Below are 12,291 nucleotides of genomic sequence, written 5' to 3'. Positions count from 1 at the left end.
ACAGCCTGGATGGTCACCGGAGCCTCGCCGCCGGCCCCCTTGCAGATGCTGAAAAGAGAAGAAGGTCCAGAATCGGCGGCAGAAGACTCCTCAGTCTTCTTAAGGTAGCGCACAGCACTGCAGCTGTGCGCCATTGCTCTCAGCACACTTCACACGGCAGTCACTGAGGGTGCAGGGCGCTGGGAGGGGGGCGCCCTGGGAGGCAATGTAAACCTATTTTTTGGCAAAAAATACCTCACATATAGCCTCCGGGGGCTATATGGAGATATTTAACCCCTGCCAGAATCCGTTGAAGAGCGGGAGACGAGCCCGCCGAAAAAGGGGCGGGGCCTATCTCCTCAGCACACAGCGCCATTTTCCCTCACAGAAAGGCTGGAGGGAAGGCTCCCAGGCTCTCCCCTGCACTGCACTACAGAAACAGGGTTAAAACAGAGAGGGGGGGCACTAATTTGGCGTTAGAAATATATAAACAGATGCTATAAGGGAAAACACTTATATAAGGTTGTCCCTATATAATTATAGCGTGTTTTGGTGTGTGCTGGCAAACTCTCCCTCTGTCTCTCCAAAGGGCTAGTGGGTCCTGTCCTCTATCAGAGCATTCCCTGTGTGTGTGCTGTGTGTCGGTACGTGTGTGTCGACATGTATGAGGACGATGTTGGTGAGGAGGCGGAGCAATTGCCTGTAATGGTGATGTCACTCTCTAGGGAGTCGACACCGGAATGGATGGCTTATTTAGGGAATTACGTGATAATGTCAACACGCTGCAAGGTCGGTTGACGACATGAGACGGCCGACAAACAATTAGTACCGGTCCAGACGTCTCAAAAACACCGTCAGGGGTTTTAAAACGCCCGTTTACCTTAGTCGGTCGACACAGACACAGACACGGACACTGAATCCAGTGTCGACGGTGAATAAACAAACGTATTCCTTATTAGGGCCACACGTTAAGGGCAATGAAGGAGGGGTTACATATTTCTGATACTACAAGTACCACAAAAGAGGGTATTATGTGGGATGTGAAAAAACTACCTGTAGTTTTTCCTGAATCAGATAAATTAAATGAAGTGTGTGATGATGCGTGGGTTCCCCCCGATAGAAAAATATTGGCGGTATACCCTTCCCCGCCAGAAGTTAGGGCGCGTTGGGAAACACCCCTTAGGGTGGATAAGGCGCTCACACGCTTATCAAAACAAGTGGCGGTACCGTCTATAGATAGGGCCGTCCTCAAGGAACCAGCTGACAGGAGGCTGGAAAATATCATATAAAAGTATATACACACATACTGGTGTTATACTGCGACCAGCGATCGCCTCAGCCTGGATGTGCAGAGCTGGGGTGGCTTGGTCGGATTCCCTGACTAAAAATATTGATACCCTTGACAGGGACAGTATTTTATTGACTATAGAGCATTTAAAGGATGCATTTCTATATATGCGAGATGCACAGAGGGATATTTGCACTCTGGCATCAAGAGTAAGTGCGATGTCCATATCTGCCAGAAGATGTTTATGGACACGACAGTGGTCAGGTGATGCAGATTCCAAACGGCACAAAGGTGTATTGCCGTATAAAGGAAGAGGAGTTATTTGGGGTCGGTCCATCGGACCTGGTGGCCACGGCAACTGCTGGAAAATCCACCGTTTTTACCCTAAGTCACATCTCTGCAGAAAAAGACACCGTCTTTTCAGCCTCAGTCCTTTCGTCCCTATAAGAGTCATATTTGCCCAGGGATAGAGGAAAGGGAAGAAGACTGCAGCAGGCAGCCCATTCCCAGGAACAGAAGCCTTCCACCGCTTCTGCCAAGCTCTCAGCATGACGCTGGGACCGTACAGGACCCTTGGATCCTACAAGTAGTATCCCAGGGGTACAGATTGGAATGTCGAAACGTTTCCCCCTCGCAGGCTCCTGAAGTCTGCTTTACCAAGGTCTCCCTCCGACAAGGAGGCAGTATGGAAAAAAATTCACAAGCTGTATTCCCAGCAGGTGATAATCGAATTACCCCTCCTACAACAAGGAAAGGGGTATTATTCCACACTATATTGTGGTACTGAAGCCAGAAGGCTAGGTGAGACCTATTCTAAATCTAAAAAAATTTGAACACTTACAAAGGTTCAAAGCAAGAGGGAGTCACTCAGAGCAGTGATAACGAACCAGGAAGAAGGGGACTATATAGTGTCCCGGGACATCAGGGATGCTTACCTCCATGTCCCAAATTTGCCCTTCTCACTAAGGGTACCTCAGGTTCGTGGTATAGAACTGTCACTATCAGTTTCAGACGCTGCCGTTTGGATTGTCCACGGCACCCCGGGTCTTTACCAAGGTAATGGCCGAAATGATGATTCTTCTTCGAAGAAAAGGCGTCTTAAATTACCCCTTACTTGGACGATCTCCTGATAAGGGCAAAGTCCAGGGAACAGTTGGAGGTCGGAGTAGCACTATCTCGGATACTGCTACAACAGCACGGGTGGATTCTAAATATTCCAAAATCGCAGCTGATCCTGACGACACGTCTGCTGTGCCTAGGGATGATTCTGGACACAGTCCAGAAAAAGGTGTTTCTCCCGGAAGAGAAAGCCAGGGAGTTATCCGAGCTAGTCAAGAACCTCCTAAAACCAGGAAAAGTGTCAGTGCATCATTGCACAAGGGTCCTGGTAAAAATGGTGGCTTCCTACGAAGCAATTCCATTCGGCAGATTTCACGCAAGAACTTTTCAGTGGGATCTGCTGGACAAATGGTCCGGATCGCATCTTCAGATGCATCAGCGGATAACCCTATATCCAAGGACAAGGGTGTCTCTCCTGTGGTGGTTACAGAGTGCTCATCTTCTAGAGGGCCGCAGATTCGGCATTCAGGATTGGATGCTGGTGACCACGGAGGCCAGCCCGAGAGGCTGGGGAGCAGTCACACAAGGAAAAAATTTTTCCAGGGAGTGTGATCAAGTCTGGAGACTTTTCTCCACATAAATATACTGGAGCTAAGGGTAAATTTATAATGCTCTAAGCTTAGCAAGACCTCTGCTTCAAGGTCAGCCGGTATTGATCCAGTGGGAAAAACATCACGGCAGTCGCCCACGTAAACAGACAGGGCGGCACAAGAAGCAGGAGGGCAATGGCAAAAACTGCAAGGACTTTTCGCTGGGCGGAAAATCATGTGATAGCACTGTCAGCAGTGTTTCATTCCGGGAGTGGAAACTGGGAAGCAGACTTCCTCAGCAGGCACGACCTCCACCCGGGAGAGTGGAAAATTCATCGGGAAGTTTTTCCACATGATTGTGAACCGTTGGGAAATACCAAGGTGGACATGATGGCGTCCCGTCTGAACAAAAAACGGGACAGGTATTGCGCCAGGTCAAGAGACCCTCAGGCAATAGCTGTGGACGTTCTGGTAACACCGTGGGTGTACCAGTCGGTGTATGTGTTCCCTACTCTGCTTCTCATACCTAAGGTACTGAGAATTATAAGACGTAGAGGAGTAAGAACTATACTCATGGCTCCGGATTGGCCAAGAAGGACTTGGTACCCGGAACTTCAAGAGATGCTCACAGAGGACTTATGGCCTCTGCCGCTAAGAAGGGACTTGCTTCAGCAAGTACCATGTCTGTTCCAAGACTTACCGCAGCTGCGTTTGACGGCATGGCGGTGGAACGCCGGATCCTAAGGGAAAAAGGCATTCCGGAAGAGGTCATTCCTACCCTGGTCAAAGCCAGGAAGGAGGTGACCGCACAACATTATCACCACATGTGGCGAAAATATGTTGCGTGGTGTGAGGCCAGGAAGGCCCCACGAAGAAATTTCAACTCGGTCGATTCCTGCATTTCCTGCAAACAGGAGTGTCTATGGGCCTCAAATTGGGGCCCATTAAGGTTCAAATTTCGGCCCTGTCGATTTTCTTCCAGAAAGAATTGGCTTCAGTTCCTGAAGTCCAGAAGTTTGTCAAGGGAGTATTGCATATACAACCCCCTTTTGTGCCTCCAGTGGCACTGTGGGATCTCAACGTAGTTCTGGGATTCCTCAAATCACATTGGTTTAAAACCAGTCAAATCTGTGGATTTGAAGCATCTCACATGAAAAGTGACCATGCTCTTGGCCCTGGCCTGGGCCAGGCGAGTGTCAAATTGGTGGTTTTTTTTCTCAAAAAAGCCCATATCTGTTTGTCCATTCGGACAGGGCAGAGCTGCGGACTCGTCCCCAGTTCTCTCCCTAAGTTGGTGTCAGTGTTTCACCTGAACCAGCTTATTGTGGTGCCTTGCGCCTACTAGGGACTTGGAGGACTCCAAGTTGCTGGATGTTGTCAGGGCCCTGAAAGTATAGGTTCCAGGACGGCTGGAGTCAGGAAAACTGACTTGCTGTTATCCTGTATGCACCCAACAAACTGGGTGCTCTTGCTTCTAAGCAGACTATTGCTAGTTGGATGTGTAATACAATTCAGCTTGCACATTCTGTGGCAGGCCTGCCACAGCCAAAATATGTAAATGCCCATTCCACAAGGAAGGTGGGCTCATCTTGGGCGGCTGCCCGAGGGGTCTCGGCATTACAACTTTGCCGAGCTGCTACTTGGTCAGGGGCAAACACGTTTGCAAAATTCTACAAATTTGATACCCTGGCTGAGGAGGACCTGGAGTTCTCTCATTCGGTGCTGCAGAGTCATCCGCACTCTCCCGCCCGTTTGGGAGCTTTGGTATAATCCCCATGGTCCTTTCAGGAACCCCAGCATCCACTAGGACGATAGAGAAAATAAGAATTTACTTACCGATAATTCTATTTCTCGGAGTCCGTAGTGGATGCTGGGCGCCCATCCCAAGTGCGGATTATCTGCATTACTTGTACATAGTTACAAAAAATCGGGTTATTATTGTTGTGAGCCATCTTTCAGAGGCTCCGCTGTTATCATACTGTTAACTGGGTTCAGATCACAGGTTGTACAGTGTGATTGGTGTGGCTGGTATGAGTCTTACCCGGAATTCAAAATCCTTCCTTATTGTGTACGCTCGTCCGGGCACAGTATCCTAACTGAGGCTTGGAGGAGGGTCATAGGGGGAGGAGCCAGTGCACACCACCTGATCCTAAAGCTTTACTTTTTGTGCCCTGTCTCCTGCGGAGCCGCTATTCCCCATGGTCCTTTCAGGAACCCCAGCATCCACTACGGACTCCGAGAAATAGAATTATCGGTAAGTAAATTCTTATTTTTTGTGGTACCTGGGGTCACATCAGAAATGTGTAAAACATTTTTCATTTCCTCAATCATATAACGAGTGGCCCTATTGGACATTACATTAGTCTCTTCGTCGTCGACACTGGTATCAGTATCCGTGTCGACATATGTGTCTGCCATCTGAGGTAGCGGGCGTTTTAGAGCCCCTGATGGCCTTTGAGACGTCTGGGCAGGCACGGGCTGAGAAGCCGGCTGCCCCGCATTTGGCATGTCGTCAAATTTTTTATGTAAGGAGTCGACACTTTCGCGTAATTCCTTCCACAAGTCCATCCACTCAGGTGTCTGCCCCGCAGGGGGTGACAACACATTTATAGGCACCTGCTCCTCCTCCACATAAGCCTCCTCATCAAACATGTCGACACAGCCGTACCGACACACCGCACACACACAGGGAATGCTCTGACAGAAGACAGGACCCCACAAAGCCCTTTGGGGAGACAGAGGGAGAGTATGCCAGCACACACCAGAGCGCTATATAATACAGGGATTAACTAAATTATATCCCCTTATAGCTGCTATATGTATATTGCGCCTAAATTTAGTGCCCCCCCTCTCTTTTTTACCCTTTCTGTAGTGTAGACTGCAGGGGAGAGCCAGGGAGCTTCCTTCCAGCGGAGCTGTGAGGGAGAAATGGCGCCAGTGTGCTGAGGGAGATAGCTCCGCCCCTTTTTCGGCTGACTTTTCTCCCGCTTTTTAATGGATTCTGGCAGGGGTATTTATCACATATATAGCCTCTGGGGCTATATATTGTGATATATTTGCCAGCCAAGGTGTTTTTATTGCTGCTCAGGGCGCCCCCCCCCCAGCGCCCTGCACCCTCAGTGACCGGAGTGTGAAGTGTGTATGAAGAGCAATGGCGCACAGCTGCAGTGCTGTGCGCTACCTTGATGAAGACTGATGTCTTCTGCCGCCGATTTTCCGGACTCTTCTTGCTTCTGGCTCTGTAAGGGGGCCGGCACCGCGGCTCTGGGACCGAACATCAATGGCCGGTTCCATGCGGTCGATCCCTCTGGACCTAATGGTGTCCAGTAGCCTAAGAAGCCCAAGCTACCACCAGTTAGGTAGGTTCGCTTCTTCTCCCCTTAGTCCCTCGCTGCAGTGAGTCTGTTGCCAGCAGATCTCACTGTAAAATAAAAAACCTAAAATATACTTTCTCTCTAGGAGCTCAGGAGAGCCCCTAGTGTGCATCCAGCTCAGCCGGGCACAGGATTCTAACTGAGGTCTGGAGGAGGGTCATAGTGGGAGGAAAAAATGTTACTCCCAGCGCTAGCTCGATATCACACATATAGCTTGTAGGTTGTAAAATAAATTTTTGTTTTTATTCAAAATTTATACAGAAAGTCATAAATATATATTATATGGTAAAAATAGATATATATGTTGCTTATAAATATCAGAGTTAAAATTCTGAAATACCGGTATGTATTGATAACATAAACACAAACAAAAACATATAAACAAGACAGAAATAAGACAAAAATAAGAAAGGACTTATGGGCCCTACTCACTGGCCGAGGTGCCCGACGGCCGATACGGCCGACGAGCGACCCGGCGGCGGGGGGGGCAGTGACGGGGGGAGTGAAGCTTCTTCACTCCCCCCGTCACCCGGCTCCATAGACGTGCAGGCAAATATGGACGAGATCGTCCATATTGGCCTGCATGCACAGCCGACAGGAGACCAGCGATGAACGAGCGCGGGGACGCGCATCGTTCATCGCTTAAGTCTCCACACTGAAAGATATGAACGAGATCTCGTTCATTTATGAACGAGATCGTTCATATCTTTCAAAATATCGGCCAGTGTGTAGGGCCCATTAGAGTTTAGTGAAAATAGAAAAGTACCAGATGAAGAGAAATTCTTAAGGCTGTTTTGAAGAAAACGGGTAGACACGCTGTTAAGCGTTTTACTCTATCCAATATGTATGCGCACAGTGAGTTGCTTTTGGTCATTCAAAATTGTTTATGAAAAACAGTATGGGTGGTAATAGTCCTGGAGAATGTAACAATGTTGTTACTTAGTTTCCGTCCAAAAGGATTTTATGCAGATGGATACAGTGTATCAGTTCAAGTCTGTATCGTTACTCACAGTCTCTGAGGTCTGAAAGTGCTGCTGCGCTCGTCCAGGGAATCCTCCGTGTCCTGCTGAATGCCGCTGCTTATAACGTGCTGGGGTGTTTGCATGCACCCGTCCGGGCGGTCTTCTGTGTTCAGCCCGGGGCTCCCCTTGGCGGCGTGTAAGCGGGCGCTGGTATAAGGACGGAGTCCGTTGTTGTCTGCCGGCAGACTGAATGGAGCTTTTGCCGCGGGAGGACAGTGTCGGTGTCCGGACCCGTGGCCAATCAACGCGTTTCACCTGTGATCTCAGGCTTCGTCAGGATCCTGGACGAGCGAAGCAGCACTTTCAGACCTCAGAGACTGTGAGTAACGATACAGACTTGAACTGATACACTGTATCCATCTGCATAAAATCCTTTTGGACGGAAACTAAGTAACAACATTGTTACATTCTCCAGGACTATTACCACCCATACTGTTTTTCATAAACAATTTTGAATGACCAAAAGCAACTCACTGTGCACATACATATTGGATAGAGTAAAACGCTTAACAGCGTGTCTACCCGTTTTCTTCAAAACATCCTTAAGAATTTCTCTTCATCTGGTACTTTTCTATTTTCACTAAACTCTAAGTCCTTTCTTATTTTTGTCTTATTTCTGTCTTGTTTATATGTTTTTGTTTGTGTTTATGTTATCAATACATACCGGTATTTCAGAATTTTAACTCTGATATTTATAAGCAACATATATATATATATATTTTTACCATATAATATATATTTATGACTTTCTGTATAAATTTTGAATAAAAACAAAAATTTATTTTACAACCTACAAGCTATATGTGTGATATCGAGCAAGAGCTGGGAGAAACATTTTTTCCTATAACATTACAAATAAGGTCTGTGGTAACCTTACTTCTCTCCATAGCAGCTACTCTTTATTTACCACCAGGTGAAAGCGCAGTCCTCACAAACCCCTATTTGCATAGTGGGAGGAGCCAGTGCACACCAGGTAGTCCTAAATCTTTCTTAGCTGTGCCCAGTCTCCTGCGGAGCCGCTATTCCCATGGTCCTTACGGAGTCCCCAGCATCCACTAGGAAGTCAGAGAAACAAACACTGAAGGAGCAAATAGATAGGTAGGATGAGAACCAAGAAAGGGCTGTGTCCTGAATACCTAGGAATTGTAGAGTTTGTATGAGAAGAAAGTGGTCAACAGTGTCAAAAGCAGCAGAGAGATAAAGGAGAATAAGTAGTGAGTAATGGCCTTTAGATTTAGCAGTGACCAAATCATTCACTACCTTAGTCAGTGCTGTCTCTGTGGAGTGTTGGGCACGAAATCCTGACTGAAGTGGGTCTAGTAAGCTGTGTGAGTTAAGAAAGTGTGTGAGGCGAGTGTAGGCAAGTCTCTCAAGTAGCTTGGAGGGGCATGGGAGCTGAGAGATAGGACGGTAGTTAGAGAGAGAGTTAGGATCAAAGTTTTGTTTTTTAGAGAATGGGAGTAATCACTGCATGCTTGTACAGAAAAGGAAAGATACCAGTAGACAGAGAGATTACAGATTTTAGTTAAGGTTGTGATGAGCACAGCAGACAGAGCTTTACTAATTTGTGAAGGTATAGAGTCAAGGGGAGAGGTATTAGAGTAGGCAGATGAAAAGAGTGCAGATACGTCATCTTCAGTTGTAGGATCAAAGGAAGAGAAGGTGTTAGAGGCAGGGCCGGTTCTGGCGCTCTGAGCGCCCTGGGCGGCAATAGGGGCGTGGCTTCGTACAGGGGGCGTGGTCATTTACGCCCCCTGTACAGACTGAAATGATGTGAGGTGCGCGATGACGTCATCGCGCACCGCACAGCAAAGGTCCTCTCCACGAAGGGAAACTAGACGCGTACGCGTCTAGTTTCCCTTCACAGCGGCAGCGGGGGGACAGCGGCCAGCGGCAGCAGGTGGGCAGAGGGGGGCACACAGCAGCAGCGGATCTTGCCCTGGTGCGGCGCCCTCCGGATGGCGCCCTGTGCCCTCCGGAAGGCGGCGCCCCGGGCAAAAGTCCTGCTTGCCCGTGGCAAGATCCGCTACTGGTTAGAGGCTTCAGGTAGGGAATTGAGCAGGTCACTTGCTGTGGAACAGCATACCATTTAATTTCGGATCTTATCAATCTTGTCCTTGAAATAGGAAGCAAGATCTTGCGTATTGACAGTGGCTGGTGGGTTGGGTGAGGGAGGGACAAGAAGTGATTTAAATGTATTAAAAAGTTGCTTGGGGTTAGAGGCTTGACACAGCAGTCTCAGGAGAGGTGAATGTAGAAATTGGACTATAACTTTTAACAGGACATATTCTGCACCCTTCAGTTTATACCTTTACGGCAGGCATTCCCAACCTCGGTCCTAAAGGCACACTAATAGTCCTGGTTTTAGTAATCTCCAGGCTTGAGCACAGGTGACTTAATTAGTACCTCAGTTATTTTGATTTAACCATCTGTGCTGAGGCCTGGATATCACTAAAACCTGCACTGTTGGTGTGGGTTGAGGACTGCGGTTGGGAATGCCTGCTTTACAGAAAAGCGTAGTTTTAGCCATACTTTGAATAATGACATAAAAAGTTTCAAAACACACAAAGATGAAAGAAAGCTAGAAATTTTTATTTTCATTTTTCACCATATGCAGTTTCAGGTATATCAGCAAACCTAGAGACACACTTATTATCCAGGAGTAGTTCCATGGCCGCAAAATAGGTGTGCGCCTTGATTTGTGCCAGGCTCTCAACTTTTCCGAAGCAAGCAGACAAGACATATGCATGCATAAAGATGCCTTGTGGAGCTGCACATTTTCTGATTCATAAATTACACTTATCCTCTATACTGAATGTACACCTTGTAGATTTACTTCCTCTTGTATTAGATGTGACAACTTACCCAGTAGCCACCACGGCAAAGGCATTTTTCGCTCGTTCATAGAAAGCAAATCTTTCCACTTGCTCCAGAGGAGCCTGTAAGAAGCAAAACAATTGGCGGTCTCGCTGTATATTTGGGCAAATGTAACACACCTACAGCCCGGAACAAAACAAAAAAATGATGCAATGCAAGGGTAGCATGTACATGCATATCAGGATGTAATGAAGAATCATTTGGTAAAAGGCTGGTAACAAATGCCCATTCATATGTCTTATGTGCTATCCTCCCAGCGCCTCAACAATTTCTCCAGGAAATTACCCATTTATTTGCAACAGCAAAAAAATTGTTAACAAAGAATTGGAAAACCCCACTCCGTATTCCTCCTGTATTTCAGTATTTAAAGAACAAACATGGCATATAGCAATGGTGGAGAATTCTCCAAGTATCTCATGTCGAGGGCCATGTGAGCAGACAAGAACAAATCTCCTGGCACTTTCTAGATACAGTAGTTCTCATACCTCCTCCCCTAACCCTTGATCCCACTTTCTGGCCCATGTTAGCAAACCAAAATAGCACACTAATGGGCAAAACCATATTGCACTGCAGGTGGGGCAGAAGTAACATATGCAGAGAGATTTAGATTTGGGCGGGGTGTGTTCAAATTTAAATCTAAATTGCAGTATAAAAATAAAGCAGCCAGTATTTACAATGCATACAAACAATATAACCAACGTAAATCAAATTCTCTCTGCACATGTTCCATCTGCCCCACCTGCAGTGCACATGGTTTTGCCCTTTTGTGTGCTTTTTTTGGCTTGCTAACAAACCTGAATAACTCCCAATGTGTGGTGAGGAGATTTACCAGGCACAGGCCTTTCCCCCAAACTAAGAATATTTCTCTCCATAATTATGTTATTAGTTAGTTTTCTATCACTATTCTCTCACCTAAATCTCCTCACACTCCCTCCTACCCACTTTGCTTTGCCAATACCTGACTCCTCTCAACATTTCCCATTCCGTCCTTCAGGATTTTTCCCATGCAGCTGACAAGCTCTGGAAACACTGCCCTATCCTTATGGATGACTATATATGGAGATTTGCAGGATAAGGGGGAATTCAAATTTGCTCGAAAAAAAAAATAAGAATTTACTTACCGATAATTCTATTTCTCGGAGTCCGTAGTGGATGCTGGGGTTCCTGAAAGGACCATGGGGAATAGCGGCTCCGCAGGAGACAGGGCACAAAAAGTAAAGCTTTAGGATCAGGTGGTGTGCACTGGCTCCTCCCCCTATGACCCTCCTCCAAGCCTCAGTTAGGATACTGTGCCCGGACGAGCGTACACAATAAGGAAGGATTTTGAATCCCGGGTAAGACTCATACCAGCCACACCAATCACACTGTACAACCTGTGATCTGAACCCAGTTAACAGTATGATAACAGCGGAGCCTCTGAAAAGATGGCTCACAACAATAATAACCCGATTTTTGTAACTATGTGCAAGTAATGCAGATAATCCGCACTTGGGATGGGCGCCCAGCATCCACTACGGACTCCGAGAAATAGAATTATCGGTAAGTAAATTCTTATTTTCTCTATCGTCCTAGTGGATGCTGGGGTTCCTGAAAGGACCATGGGGATTATACCAAAGCTCCCAAACGGGCGGGAGAGTGCGGATGACTCTGCAGCACCGAATGAGAGAACTCCAGGTCCTCCTTAGCCAGGGTATCAAATTTGTAGGATTTTACAAACGTGTTTGCCCCTGACTAAATAGCCGCTCGGCAAAGTTGTAAAGCCGAGACCCCTCGGGCAGCCGCCCAAGATGAGCCCACCTTCCTTGTGGAATGGGCACTTACATATTTTGGCTGTGGCAGGCCTGCCACAGAATGTGCAAGCTGAATTGTATTACACATCCAACTAGCAATAGTCTGCTTAGAAGCAAGAGCACCCAGTTTGTTGGGTGCATACAGGATAACAGCAAGTCAGTTTTCCTGACTCCAGCCGTCCTGGAACCTATACTTTCAGGGCCCTGACAACATCCAGCAACTTGGAGTCCTCCAAGTCCCTAGTAGGCGCAAGGCACCACAATAAGCTGGTTCAGGTGAAACACTGACACCACCTTAGGGAGAGAACTGGG

At 47.3% G+C, this 12,291-nt stretch overlaps 1 protein-coding gene across 2 annotated transcripts in view; it reads right to left on the bottom strand.

The window, feature by feature from the left end:
- FUOM (fucose mutarotase) overlaps positions 1 to 12,291 on the bottom strand; it is a 193,375-nt gene that overhangs the window by 52,757 nt on the left and 128,327 nt on the right. For both annotated transcript variants that reach the window (XR_010243626.1, XM_063958627.1), the window contains exon 5: positions 10,178 to 10,251. Coding sequence is in view for 1 of the 2 variants with exons in the window: in XM_063958627.1 (XP_063814697.1) it covers positions 10,178 to 10,251 (74 nt within the window). In the remaining variant the exon portion in view is untranslated. The remainder of the gene's footprint in view (positions 1 to 10,177; positions 10,252 to 12,291) is intronic.

This window comes from Pseudophryne corroboree, chromosome 3 (assembly GCF_028390025.1).
Source record: "Pseudophryne corroboree isolate aPseCor3 chromosome 3, aPseCor3.hap2, whole genome shotgun sequence".
In the NCBI taxonomy this organism is placed as follows: domain Eukaryota; kingdom Metazoa; phylum Chordata; class Amphibia; order Anura; family Myobatrachidae; genus Pseudophryne; species Pseudophryne corroboree.
Note: the sequence above shows the minus strand (reverse complement) of the source record. Positions and strands in the feature narration are given on the sequence as shown.